This window comes from Schistocerca serialis, chromosome 1, assembly GCF_023864345.2.
Source record: "Schistocerca serialis cubense isolate TAMUIC-IGC-003099 chromosome 1, iqSchSeri2.2, whole genome shotgun sequence".
NCBI lineage: Eukaryota > Metazoa > Arthropoda > Insecta > Orthoptera > Acrididae > Schistocerca > Schistocerca serialis.
Window position 1 is genome coordinate 491,133,348 of NC_064638.1, and position 13,162 is coordinate 491,146,509.

General features: G+C 38.4%; 1 protein-coding gene across 2 annotated transcripts in view; it reads left to right on the forward strand.

Annotated features, from left to right (window-relative positions):
- LOC126473890 (intraflagellar transport protein 122 homolog) overlaps positions 1-13,162 on the forward strand; it is a 228,456-nt gene that overhangs the window by 19,799 nt on the left and 195,495 nt on the right. For both annotated transcript variants that reach the window (XM_050101240.1, XM_050101231.1), the window contains exons 3-5: positions 531-651; positions 1,949-2,159; positions 5,674-5,753. In XM_050101240.1, coding sequence (XP_049957197.1) covers positions 531-651; positions 1,949-2,159; positions 5,674-5,753 — 412 coding nt within the window. The remainder of the gene's footprint in view (positions 1-530; positions 652-1,948; positions 2,160-5,673; positions 5,754-13,162) is intronic.

A 13,162-nucleotide genomic window follows, 5' to 3' on the forward strand; every position in this document is an offset into this window, starting at 1 on the left:
TAGATTGTCCGTGATTTCCCTAAGTTCCTTCAGGCAAATTCCAGGGTGGTTCCTTTGAAAGAGCACAGCTGATTTTCTTCCTCATTCTTCCGTAATCTGGGCTTGCACTCCACCTGTAACAACCTCATTGTCGACGGGATGTTAAACACTAATCTCTCCTCCTCCTCCTCCCCCTCCCCCTTCCCCCCTCCTTCTCCTCCTCTCCTCCTCTCCTCCTCCTCGGATGCTGCCAGATTTATGGTGACAGAGTTTACATAGAATATTGATTAATTACATGGCCAGTAGGCAATGAAAATGGAAATTACCCAGTGAATGTTAACAATAATACTGCCTGAAGCTAGAACCCAGCATCTCACAATAAAAATAAATATGTAATTTCTACAAGCCCATCTGAAGATGAGACTGAAAATGGTGAAATCTAGTTTAGAAAAATAAACATGTATTTCATAAGTAACTGGTTGCAGTCATCTGTATTTATATTTTATTTAATATCATTTTGGATAGTGGTAATTTATCGTTGCTTTTTTCAGGTCACAAAGAAAATGTTTACTGTGTTTGCTATGCTAAAGATGGGAAACGTTTTGCATCAGGGAGTGCTGATAAAACTGTTATAATCTGGACATCAAAACTTGAAGGGGTATTGAAATATACGTAAGTTACCTGCTAGTTCTTGTACAATATTAGCAGCCTTAATTAATATCATACTGATTAATTCTTTAATTTTGTTTTGATTAATATTGTCATAAATTTAGTGTCATATATTTCTTTACTTTTATTTATTTTTGTGGTAGATATTTCTGAATCTATGTTTACTGAATAATCACATAGCAAATGCTCATAGAACAAATCAGTGCATGATATTGCAATGAGTATGTTATATTCACATAACAACAGTATTATAAGTGAGTATACGGCTTTTAGCTTTGCTGCTCTATTAGACTGTGTATGTCTTAACAACATTTGCCTGAGACATATGCTTGCTTAAACACAGACATTACAGAAACACAGCAAGGACTGTCTTCTTCTGGAAAGATTGCATGAACTGTGGATTGTCATCTTGAAGACTGTTCTCCTTTGCCAGATAACGGCAGCTGCTGGCGTGAAGATTGGGGGGGGGTCTTCAAGCGTCAGTTCAGTTAGCAGCAGTTTGTCGAATTTTTCTGTCTTCAGCCATCCTCTTGAGAGCAGTGTAGTTTGTGCAGCTGGTATCCTCCATGACCTTGTTGGTGTATTCCAGTATCAGTCTTCCTCTTGTGTTCTTCCCCTTGACTCTCCCTTCAGTGATAATTTTAATGAACCATCATGTCTCAGCAGGGCTGGTCCATGTGTCCGTTCTGTGTTGGATAAGCTTGTAAAGACTTGACTTCTCTTCCTTCACTCTGTGGAGCACCTCTTCGTTTGACACCTTGTCTACTCAGGAAATCTTTGGCATTCTGTGGTAGCGCCACTTCTCCAAGGCTATTATTTTGTGTTTTCTTGCATCTCAAAATGTCCATGTTTCATTTTCGAACAGCAGCACATTCCAATTAAACTTATTAATGAGGACTATCCTGAGATGTTTGTATGTGCAGCTAAATGTGAAGAGGTTTCTTCTGTTAGTACAAGCAGCCTTTGTGTGGTTGATTCAGTTTGCAATATTCTTCTTTGAACTTCCATCCAATGTAATTTTACTCCCTAGTAGGCAATGGATTCGACAGTTTCTACTCACTCATTGTTAAGTGAATATTAAGCAGAATTTTATTATCTACTCATAACTACAATTTTTGTTTTAGCTTTATTAATTTTCATGTTATAGTAACAGCTAGGGGTGATTCACTCTGGTAATCTCTATGGCAAGATTAAAAAATTAAATGGCAGCAAAACAGTAGTAACAATAACAAAAGGAATACAATTTAAGTTTGATTTTGAGACTTATTACACAATGTGAATTTCTGGTATTTGGTTTCAGTCATAATGATGCTATTCAGTGCCTAGCATACAATCCAGTCTCTCATCATCTTGCAAGCTGTGCCATAAGTGACTTTGCATTTTGGTCAGCAGAACAAAAAGCAGTACAGAAGTATAAATCAGGCTACCGCATAAATGCTTGTGGCTGGACTAATGATGGACAGTACCTCGCACTTGGTCTTAATAATGGTTGTGTTTCAATTCGAAATAAGGTGAGCTACAGCTGTGAATTTTGTATTTGTTCTCCCATTCCCTAACTCACCCTGGACCTTCTTCACACTCCCCTTCCTCCTCCTTCACATTTTCTAAACGTTTTATGAACTCCACCCGACCCCCCCCTCCCTTCCGTGCCCTCATTTCTTCTCTCCCTGGTGTCTTTCTTATTCATTCTTCCTCTCTTGTCATTTCCCTGCCATACCTCTTCCTTTAGTCTTCCTCTCCATCCTGTATCATTATCTTAGTCTCATTGCTTTGTGTTCTCTAAAATACCTTTTCTTGTTGAGAGCTGACTGATATGTATGTTGTGCAAGTAAATTATACAGAGTTGACTAAAATTCTTCAAAAACTAAGAAAAATGTTTCATAGCTTTTGGTTTTGGAATAATATGCACACTAAATATGGATTCTTGTATTCTGAAAATACAAGAAATATAAACTGTTTCATTCATATTGTGATATGTTAAAAATAGTATATTGACCATGACTTAAATATGGACAGCCTTCTGCAAGAATTGCTCTTCCAAGTAGCACCTTAGTAGGCTTCATGGGCAACTCAAAGCCTTATCTACTCACTGGCTTCTCTGGTTGCCTTCCACACTCTAATGAGGCTCTCCCACAGTACTGTGGAACTGGCAAACTCAGGAGAATAGATGCAGCAGAGAGTCTGGCTACCTCACAGCATCAGGTTGAGGGTGAAATTCTTTTGCTGTTGTCAGAATAGACAAAAAGTAAATGTATGTTGCAATTTTGAGTCTGACAGTGAGAAGGATTCAAGCGGCTCAAACAGGGAATCACTACCTGTGAAATGCATGTGTTCATGTTTGAGTTCCTTTATTTGGCACACAGTTTTAACTTGGTGCAAGTGAATAATAGTGTCATAGACACCTAAAATAAACTTACAAAGACAATAGTGAAAAAAAGAAAAAATTCAATTCAGTAAGTCGTTGAATTTCCAAAGAGACAACAAGATCGGCCAGTGACTTTTAAGAAACATGACTCCCTCTATTTTTGATAGAAATATTTATAAATAAATAATATCAGTTGGCAAAACAAAGAATAATATTTTCAAACAATGAGGAAGGTTGTCAGCTGAAGAAGGAGATCATCACTGAAGAAAAAGGTCATCATACAAATAAAGAGGGAAAAAATCCAGTCAAGGGAAAAAATATTGCCAGACAAGACAAAATGGTCACCAAACAAGAAAAAGATATTTTTAATACAGGAAGAAAGATATTGGTATAAATTATCAGAAGAGCGTTAGGCAACAGTCAATGGAAACTCATAAAAAGGAAGAGGTTACTGAACAAAGAAAAACAACCCATAAACAGACAAATAATGGTAGAGGGAAGAGACACTGCTCACTAAACAGAGTTATGGTGTGGAAGTGAAAACACTTGAATTGGAATAGGTTACAGGGGTGAATAACACTTACCACATATGAACAAAAGAAGAATTCAGTTCTGAAAATTGCTGAATCATAGAGAGGCAGAAGGACTTACATTCTGGAAACACAACTGCCAGAACTGCCAATAGAAATTCTCTGAATTACATCAAAACTATCCTAACTTTTGACATGTCACATCAAAACCACATCAACCTCAAATCCGAATACAGGGTTGTCAATGCAGTGCAACGCTAAGCACTGAAAGCACATTTATTACTGACACCGACATGTAGCCAGAACAGAACTGAACTCCTGTATGGACAGTGCTGCTATTTATACAAATATCGAGTATTCCAGAATATACAGTGCAAATATATGAGAACGTTTCAGAAATTACAAATAATTGTCAGTGGCTGGGTCTGAACTGGCGACTCACAGCATGCCAGCAGTGAAGCTTGTTGTCATGTCACACTGTATGCAGCATAGCTCACAGCAGTACGGTTCTTCTTGGCAGAGAGGGAGGGGGAAGTCACTGAAATCCTTGTCTAAAATGGCCCCAGTTCTGAGAAACAAAGAGTACTGTGTTCTGTTTTTGTGTTACTGTTGGCAGTGTAGGCAGTTGTACTACCTGAAGGCAAGTACAAACTTTTTCTGTCTTCTGTTTCCCTACCCTGTTCCATGCTAACCATTGGGTTAAAGACATTTGTAAGAATTAAGGCTGAATACCATAAACAGAGGAAAGAGCAAATTAGAGAAATTCCTTATCTTTCATACAATCTTTACGTCTTAAATGTGTACCAACAGAAGTAATCTTGCTAGAAGTAATCTAGCTTTGTATAAAAACTTCCACTTTAAATCAGCTATTTATCTGCTAGTATGTCTGAACATAACATACTTGATTTCAATGGCTGTTCTCTACCTGAGCCATCTGGATCCTCCCCTCTATCAACAGCTTTTCTGAACAATGCAGATGGGTGTTATCCTTACAACACATTCTCCGCTTTCGTAAGTATCCCAGCCTCAACCTACGGTAACATAATGTCCCCAACAGTTCCCACCCCCTCTGTCCTATCGCCTCCTTCCCATTCTTGCCACCCTCTGTCAACGCACTTACCCACCTGTCCCTGCTCCTCTCGTTTTTTGCTGTGTTTTCCCCACCTTCCTGTCCCACAACCTCCTGAACTGCACCTTTTGGCATTCTAGTCCTGCACTCTCTACCAGACAGCGCTTCTTTCTTTCCCCACCTATACATTGCTATCCTTTGACCTTCCTCTTTCTCGCTCCCTCCAGATTGCTACTTCCAACTCAGGTGTTAGTTGCATTCAGGCCTGAGCTGCCAGAGTTGGCAGTCATGTGTGCAAGACGTGTGCTTGCTTGTGTGAACGAATGGTGTGTGTTCTTATTTTCCATCGAGGCCAAAAGCTTATTTGTAAGTGCCTTTTTATTGTGCCTGTCTGCAACATAGCATGTTATTTTTACGGTCAGTAAACAGTTTGTCTTTTCCTACACTGTTGATATTCCTACCTGGAGTTTCCATTGTTTGAAAAATATGAAACAGATGCTTAGGGAAGTTAAATGGGAGTCTCTGGAAGAAAGGCAACATTGTTCTCATGAAACCCTACTGTAAGAACTTAGTAGACTGACTTAGGATTATAATCCTCAACTTTGTAGAAAATTGTGCCTCTTAAGTGGCAGTATAATGTATGTTTTATGCCTTAATTGCGTTGGCTGTAATACCCTGCAGCATATATTGAGACTATCCAGATGTTGCAAAGAAAACTTGTGTAATCCCGTTCATTGTGTGATGCTGTAACTGGATCAGTTTTATACGAGATGAAGAATTCTCATATCAGACTCAAGGTTGAAGCAAAACAGGTCATGTTCACAACATACTGTGTAAAAAGTTTGGTGAAAGCCCCTGAATCATAGGATCTACTCCACAGAAACCTGTGAGTGACACAGAGTAGATCTTAGTTGATGTCCAGCAAGTGAGACCATTAGTAATCATCACATCTAATTTCATAATACTCTTTCATCTGTTTTTTTTTAAATTTAATTGATCTTTTTGTCTTTGATACTTGTTTGTGAATAAAGAACATTGCTGACAACTGTTAACATTTTCAGAATGGCGAAGAGAAAGGGAGGATTGAAAGGCCAGGAGGTGCACAAACTCCAATCTGGGCTCTTGCATGGAATCCAGCAAAGTAAGTTACAGTACTTTTTTGAGTTTTGTCAGCACTGTATAAACAAAGTAATATGTTTCTGGAATATTCTGTCAGTTCTTGAAGGAACATAAACATATTAGAAACATGAACACACACTATTAATTTTCCATAATAATATTTATATCCTTATTAATTTATGTAAATAGCACTAAGTTTCCTGACAAAGGCCTGAAAAGCTGAAAACTGGTTCATGACAAACTATTAAAGAAACATTATTGTGATATATTAATACAGTGTATTCAAGTTTCCAATAAAGTAATATGTCATTCAGCTGATATGTGCATCAGGAAACTTGAGCTATACGAGGCTCTTGTGTCGTAATTGCAGCATTTTTTCATATACTACATGCAACAAAATTTATGAGGAAAGGTTCCCAGAAAAAAAATTTACTCTGTTTTGTGAGCAATGTGTAATGTGGAAAGTATTGGGACAGAACTCATAAAATAGTGATGAATATCTGTCTTCTTATGAGGTTGAAATGTACACTTTTTTTTTTTTTTTAATTTGCTGCTTCTGTCATGTCACATTTAAGCCTGCTCCTGTTTGAATTGCACATTAAGTCAGAAAATTGTCTCCATCTTCAGACGATCCTTGGCAGTACATACTATATTAGAAACCTGGAGAATGCCATTATTCTCCTGATTTTTTACTCTTTTGGCCAGTTTGTGTCCAATTTGTCATCTAATTTATTGCAATTAGGCTGGAGACCTTCCCAAAGACTGGGCAAACAGCAGAAGGCTGCTTACTAGTTGTCAGGAAATTCCATACATAATTCTTCATAAACCCAACTCTATTTGTAATTATTTCTTCTCTGTTCCTTTGAAACTGCACAGAGATTGTCCTGTGGGGCTGCCTAGTGAGTGCTCTTGGCAAAAGTGACTTAGTGGAGCGTTCGACTTTGACTCAAGATTCTAACTGAAAATTGATTGATGGAGTACACGGTGTGTTGAATATGAAAGAAATTGACAGGAGTTGTGCATCAATATGCTAAGAGTACTTTGCTTGAATCAGTTGGAAGAGCACTGTGTGTGATTTATTTGGCTTTCATTCCTGGTCTGGCATATAGTTTTAAGTTGGCACAAATTGTTAAAAAAGTGTGTACTTAGCCAAGAGTAAAACAGTTTCATTCTTAACTTGTAGCTTGAATACAAATCATTTACAGAGAAACTAAAAGTTAAGTGGGGAGTACAAGGTTTGGAATACATTTTTGCCCAGAAGAACAGGGGTGTCTGTCCTACATAAAACTGGTAATCACATATCAGTTAATCATCTCAAGTCAAATGGCTTGTGAAGTCCTAACACTGTCTCGAAAGTTGGCTACCCTGAATTTTATCAAAAACTATGTGTTTGTGCATCATTTGTTGTGAGAAGCTCGTATTGTTGAACTGTTACAGAAATGGGACAGTTTGCATTAAAACAGTGGAGTGATGTTGTGGAGTGTTACATAATGACAGGCTCCATCAAGGAATGTAAAGAAATGTTTCAAGTGTAATATCCTGGTAGGAAACTCCCCACAACCAGCACTATTCAGTGTCTGTACAAGAAATGGAGGGCTGTAGGATCTGTTTAGAATGTGCAGAGGTAAAGGCGAACAACAGTGAAGACCCGTGAAATGATAGACAGAATTTGCATGGACATTACAAAAAGTCCCCGTAAGTTGGTAAGGAGGTTGTTGCAGCTGGTTGGTGATATGTTGTACATCGTGTCATCATTTGCTAAAAGATATAAAATTAAAAGCATATCATGTGAGAGTGGTGCAAGAGTTGAAATTTGAGGACCAGGAAAAAAGAGTTTAGTATTGATCTGGCTATTAACATCAGTTAATGATTACTTGGACCCTGTGCTTTACTTTGTATCAGATGAGACCTGGTTTCATTTGCAAGGTTTTGTTAACTCCTAGAATTACAGACATTGGTCACAGGACAACCAATATAAAATTCTGCGTAGAGTGCATTGTCTGGCTTGCGCATCGTTGTCCCCATATTTTTCAGTTAAACCTTAAACAGTGCCTGATATCTAGAGATCTTTGTCTCTTTCTAATCACGGTTGAAAGATGCAGAGAAGCTGTATGCAGAACACCAATAAGATGGAGGAGCCACTCACGTATCCAACCAAAGTACGGCCCACATCACCAACATGCTCCTTGAAGACAGAAGTGTCAGTAGTGGGCTCTGGCCCCCAATGTTGTTGGACTTAACATTGTGTGATTTTATTTATGGGACACACTAAAAAGCAAAGTGTATGTTGACAATCCTCTCACAATAAACCATCTTAAACAGAATATTACTAGAGAAATTAATGAACTCCTGCAGAATTACAGTGTGCTGCTGGTAACATCATCACACGAAGTCGGCGATGCCTGAGTGCCTATGGTCATCACTTCCAGTGTCTCTTATAAACAGATAACTACATGTTTCTTTTTAATGTTACTAATACATGTTCTATTTCAGTTAATTCATTTTATTGGTTTTATGTGGAATACCAAGTACATAGGGGTGAGAATAAACTTCGTACCAGCACACAAGATATGTGTAAATACCAAGAAAGACTTTATGTAGGATGTTTACTCTGAAATATCCTATTTTCAATTTGCTTCCAACGCAAAATTAAATGAAATACATTTATTTCCTCTCAAAATAAGATGTGTGTCAAGTTAAGTTTTCAGAATAAATTATGTCAAATCAAAACACTTCCACTTGAACCCTTGTGGAGCAATGAATATTCAGTTTCCATCCAAGTCTACTGCAATATCTATGCAAGTATAGAACCAATGACTTCCACAATCTGTGTTTAGAGATCTTGAAGGTCCCACAGTGCAGTGGCGAACACCCTGTCCTTCAAGTAGCCCCAGAAAGACAAATCCAATGGTGTGATATCAGTCGAATGTGGAAGCCAATTTGTGGGTCCACCACATCCAGTCCAACTTCCTGGAAGTGTTCAATTCAGAATTTTCCAAAGATCGAACAACCACTGAGGTGGAGCACCACCTTGTTGAAGCCAAAGGTTCGGGGAAAAGTAATCACCTTCATCATGTGTAGGAACATCATTCCTGTGATAGTGTCCTCAACAAAGAAGAACAGTCCAATTATCTTGTTGCACCTGAAGCCACATGAGATGTTCATTTGCACATTTTCTGTAATACTGTTTGGGTTCTATAACCCCCAGATGTGAACGCTATGCTTATTCACAGACCCAGAGACATGGAATGTGGCCTCATTGAAAAACACTACACTTGACAAGAAAGCACCTTTCTAGTTGATTTGGTTAAGCATTTCACTTACAAATCCGTATCACCATTGCTTGTCATCGGGGCTTCATTGTCTGCAGAATCTACACCCTGTTTGAATACAGATGCAACCACTTTTTGAGGACTGTAAGGATAGTTGGATAAGGCATCTGAAATTCCTGTGAAGCCTGACAACTTGATTTTCATGAACTTTGTTGGAATGCTGGTGTCTGATCATACTTTCTTGTGAACACAGCAAAACATCTCTGCACTGTAACAATGGATTTATGCTCTGCATACCAAAGTAAAGTTTCCCCCTTTTTCTGAATTGGCACCATTTTCACTTTGATTGACAACAATAAAACAATGAAAATGTGCCAAACAGTGACAAAAATCAGGCAGCAACTTCAAGACCCTCTGCATTCAGCAAACAAGTCAGATCTGAAACAAAGAAAGATTTACTATTTTTAAACTGCCTCAAAAATAGTGCATTTTGGTGCAGACATCCTGTATGTCACAAGCTGACCTTTGATCATCATCCTCAACTTTACTCAACTGTTGAATATGGTAGGTTTTTTTTTTTTCGTTTATTTTTTTTTTTTTGTCCATGATCTTTCATGTAAAGTTGTTTTGGTTAATCTTGAGGTTAGTCTGTAAAACCAAAATAACCTTTCTTGCATCAAGTTTGCAGTTTGTTCTGTTCCCTCTGCAGTTTGTTGTTTGTTCTCAGTTTTTGTTCTTCATTAAAATACTTTAACTCCACCTCCTTTTGTGTTTTCCTCTTCTTTTTATTTGATAATCTTCCCATTCGTATTTCCATCAATATAGAAAGCTTCATTAAAATACTTTAACTCCACCTCCTTTTGTGTTTTCCTCTTCTTTTTATTTGATAATCTTCCCATTCGTATTTCCATCAATATAGAAAGGGTAGATTGCCACTCACATCATAGAGGTGACATTGAGTCATAGACAGGCACAAAAAAAAAAAAAATAAATAAATAAATAAAAAATAAAAAAAAATGCTAGAAGTATTTCAGCTTTCAAATTCTTTCTTCAGAAACAGAAAATTCACACAAGGAGAACTCATACACGGGACACTGTCGTCTTTGGGCACTAAGACCCAACTGCAACTGTCTCTATCGTGAACAGCACTCTAGCAGGGGTGGATAGTGGAGGTAAGAAAGATGCATGGGGTGGGAAGGAGGAAGAATAGCAGTTTAGGAATGGAGGAAGATGCTAGGGCTGTCTGTGGGAGTGTGCAGGTACATTGTGTGAACCGGATAGGGCTGTTAGGTGCAGTACCTAGAGGCTGTGCTGGGGGAGAAGAGGATGGGGAAAGGAAAAATGAGGGGGAGAAGTAGGGAAGAGGAAAGGATTATGTAGATATGTTGACAGAAGTGAAGGTGTGTGCAGTACTAGAGTTGAATCAGGGAAGGGGATAGGCAGGTGGAGGACAGGAACTAGTGAAGGTTGAGTCCAAGGGTGCAGTGACTGGAACAGCCATCAGCAACATGTCACCAAAATAACAGGAAGATAACAACTAGAAGAAGGACAACAGAGATGGCATGTATAACAAGTCCAACAAGGAAAGCGAGAGCCAAAAACTTAAGATGCTGTGAATCCAGAAACCAAAATAATGATGTGTAGTGAGATCAATACAAGAGCACAGTGAAATCATGACTGAGGAGAGAATTGCTGTGCTGCTAGCTTTAAAAGGCAGCTGCAAGCACTGATAGACTTGCCAGAGGGGCATGCCTTTACAGCCAGCTCTCCATCGGTGAGGTCAGTGCTTGTAGATGTAGTACGGCCATGTAATAGCCTTTATCATTTTCCAGGCCCTCCGGTGGGCCTCCAAAATTGCCAGGTCAGGATATCAGAAGGTGAGCTACAGGAATGAAGTATATATTGTAAGGAGGGTTCACACCAGCTCATTTAAGGAAAGCCAGTGTTGATGAGAAAAATCCAGATGGCAAACACTGGCTGTGAAGCAATCAGCAAGAATATAGTGTTTTGGGAGGGGGGGGGGGTAGGTATCAGTAGGTATCAGAATAGCACTGTGGGAGGGTCTGGGGAGTATAATGGGGGGCAGATAATTCTTATTTCAGGGCATGAGGAGAGGTGGTTGATACCCTGGTTGAGAATGTGGTTCAGTTGCTCCAGTCCTGGATAGTTCTGAGTCACTAGTTCCCATTCTCCAACTGACTATTCCCTTCACTGCTTCAACCCACTGGACAGTGGTTATTTTGGGGATGGTAGATGACTGGGGACACAAGACACAGGAGATCTGTTCCTGGACAAGGTTGAGAGGATAAGTACGGTCTGCGAAGGCCTCAGTGAGACCCTTGACCAATTTGGAGAAGGACTGCATATCCCTACAGATGTGGTGAGTGTTTGTGGCTAGGCTGTATGGAAGTGACTTCTGGATGCAGAATGGGTTATTGCTGTCAAAGTGGAGGTATTGTTGATGGTTGGTAGATTTGATGTGGTTGAGGTAATGGTGTAGCCTCCTTAAGGTGGAGGTAATCATGCATGTCTGCAGCTCAGTGGCTCCTGTATGTAGTGAGTAGCAATCTGTCCTTTCCCTATTGCTATTATTCCACTCTGGACTTTCCATTACTTGATTTCGCTTGCCATTCTCCAGTTGTTCTAGTATCCCAGTTGTCCTAGTATCCCTTAGCTCAATAAGTCTGACAGTTCACCAGTATCCATCTGTTCGAGCTTGACCATCCTGTAGTAATATCTGAATTTTATTTTTAGACTTAATAACATTTGGTTATGCATAATATTTATTAAATACAGTGAAACCCCACTTTTACACTTTTCAAGGGACTTTAGAAAAATGGTGTAAAATACAGGAAAATGTAAAATGTGGGAAATAATGTTTTAAATTTTGGCCCCTGATACGCCTTCTGACCACAAAAAACGGATCACTGAATGTTCTTCCTCTTTGGTGCAAATAGACATCGGAGCTGCCGTGATTAACAGCTTGGCAGCGATAATGAAACTAACCTAGCAGCTTGAAAATTGCAATGATATAACAACAAATAAACAAAGCATGCATCATCAATGTAAAAATGGCAGTACTACCAAAATAAACAAAAATGTAACTAAATCGAAGATAATAATTGTCTTACCCTTGTATTACTCACAGCTGCACTCATATATCAGTTTTGTTATGATGAGTGATGGTGAGTAAGTAAGCTATTGTACAAGCAATAATTTCAGCTACCCTCAAGTGTATGACTGTTCAAGTAACCTTTGCTCAGCCCCCTCCCCAAATCTATCCCCAATGCATGATGACGGAGCACACGTAGGAGCGTGCATGTACACATCATGTGATTGAAGTAGCTATATGTATACAACGTTACATTATGCAACAAATTTAATAATTTTTTTAACATGGTTTATGTTCACTGATGTAAAAAAAGAAAGTTCTTCCATTCCCTACTTCACCCTCATAGGGGTCAAGTCTCTTTCCTTTGTCTTTTTTGTTTTTTTACTTTCTAAAGTATCTGATGCTCTTTCTCAGGGTTCAAGCTAGCTCCATATTAGATTTCATCGAAATGGATTCAGCGGTTTACTTGTGAAAACGTAACAGACACAGTTATTTTCACATTTTATGATATTGGTAGCAACACATAGATATAACATGTCGGTGATTGTCTAAGCATTGTGTTCATTGCATTAACTCTATTGCATAGAACATACCAATCAATAAAAGTCAAAGAGTAAATAGCTTTTTCAAAAAGTAAATGTTTTTTCCCTAATTCACATGACACTCTTAATATCAGTATATATCTTGTTCTATGCACTTTCTTAAGTAACCTAAGTACATCCTTAGGGTTCAAGCTGTCTGCATACCAAAATTCATCGAAATCAGTTCAGCGACCAAGTTGTGAAAACATAACACACATAGTTACTTTGGCATTTAGAATATTAGAATGGATTACATATTGCTAACAAAAGTCCATTTTTACTGCAAATATAAATCATTAATTATCGATTTTTTATAAAGATCAATTAAATTTTAAAAAAATTGCAAATTACTGCTTTTCAAACAATTAAAAATCCATGATGGAATGTAACAGTTGTGAGTCTTTTTGTTGTGCCTATCTGTGACTCAGCATCTCCGCTATATGGTAAATTATTATTTTTTTTTCAT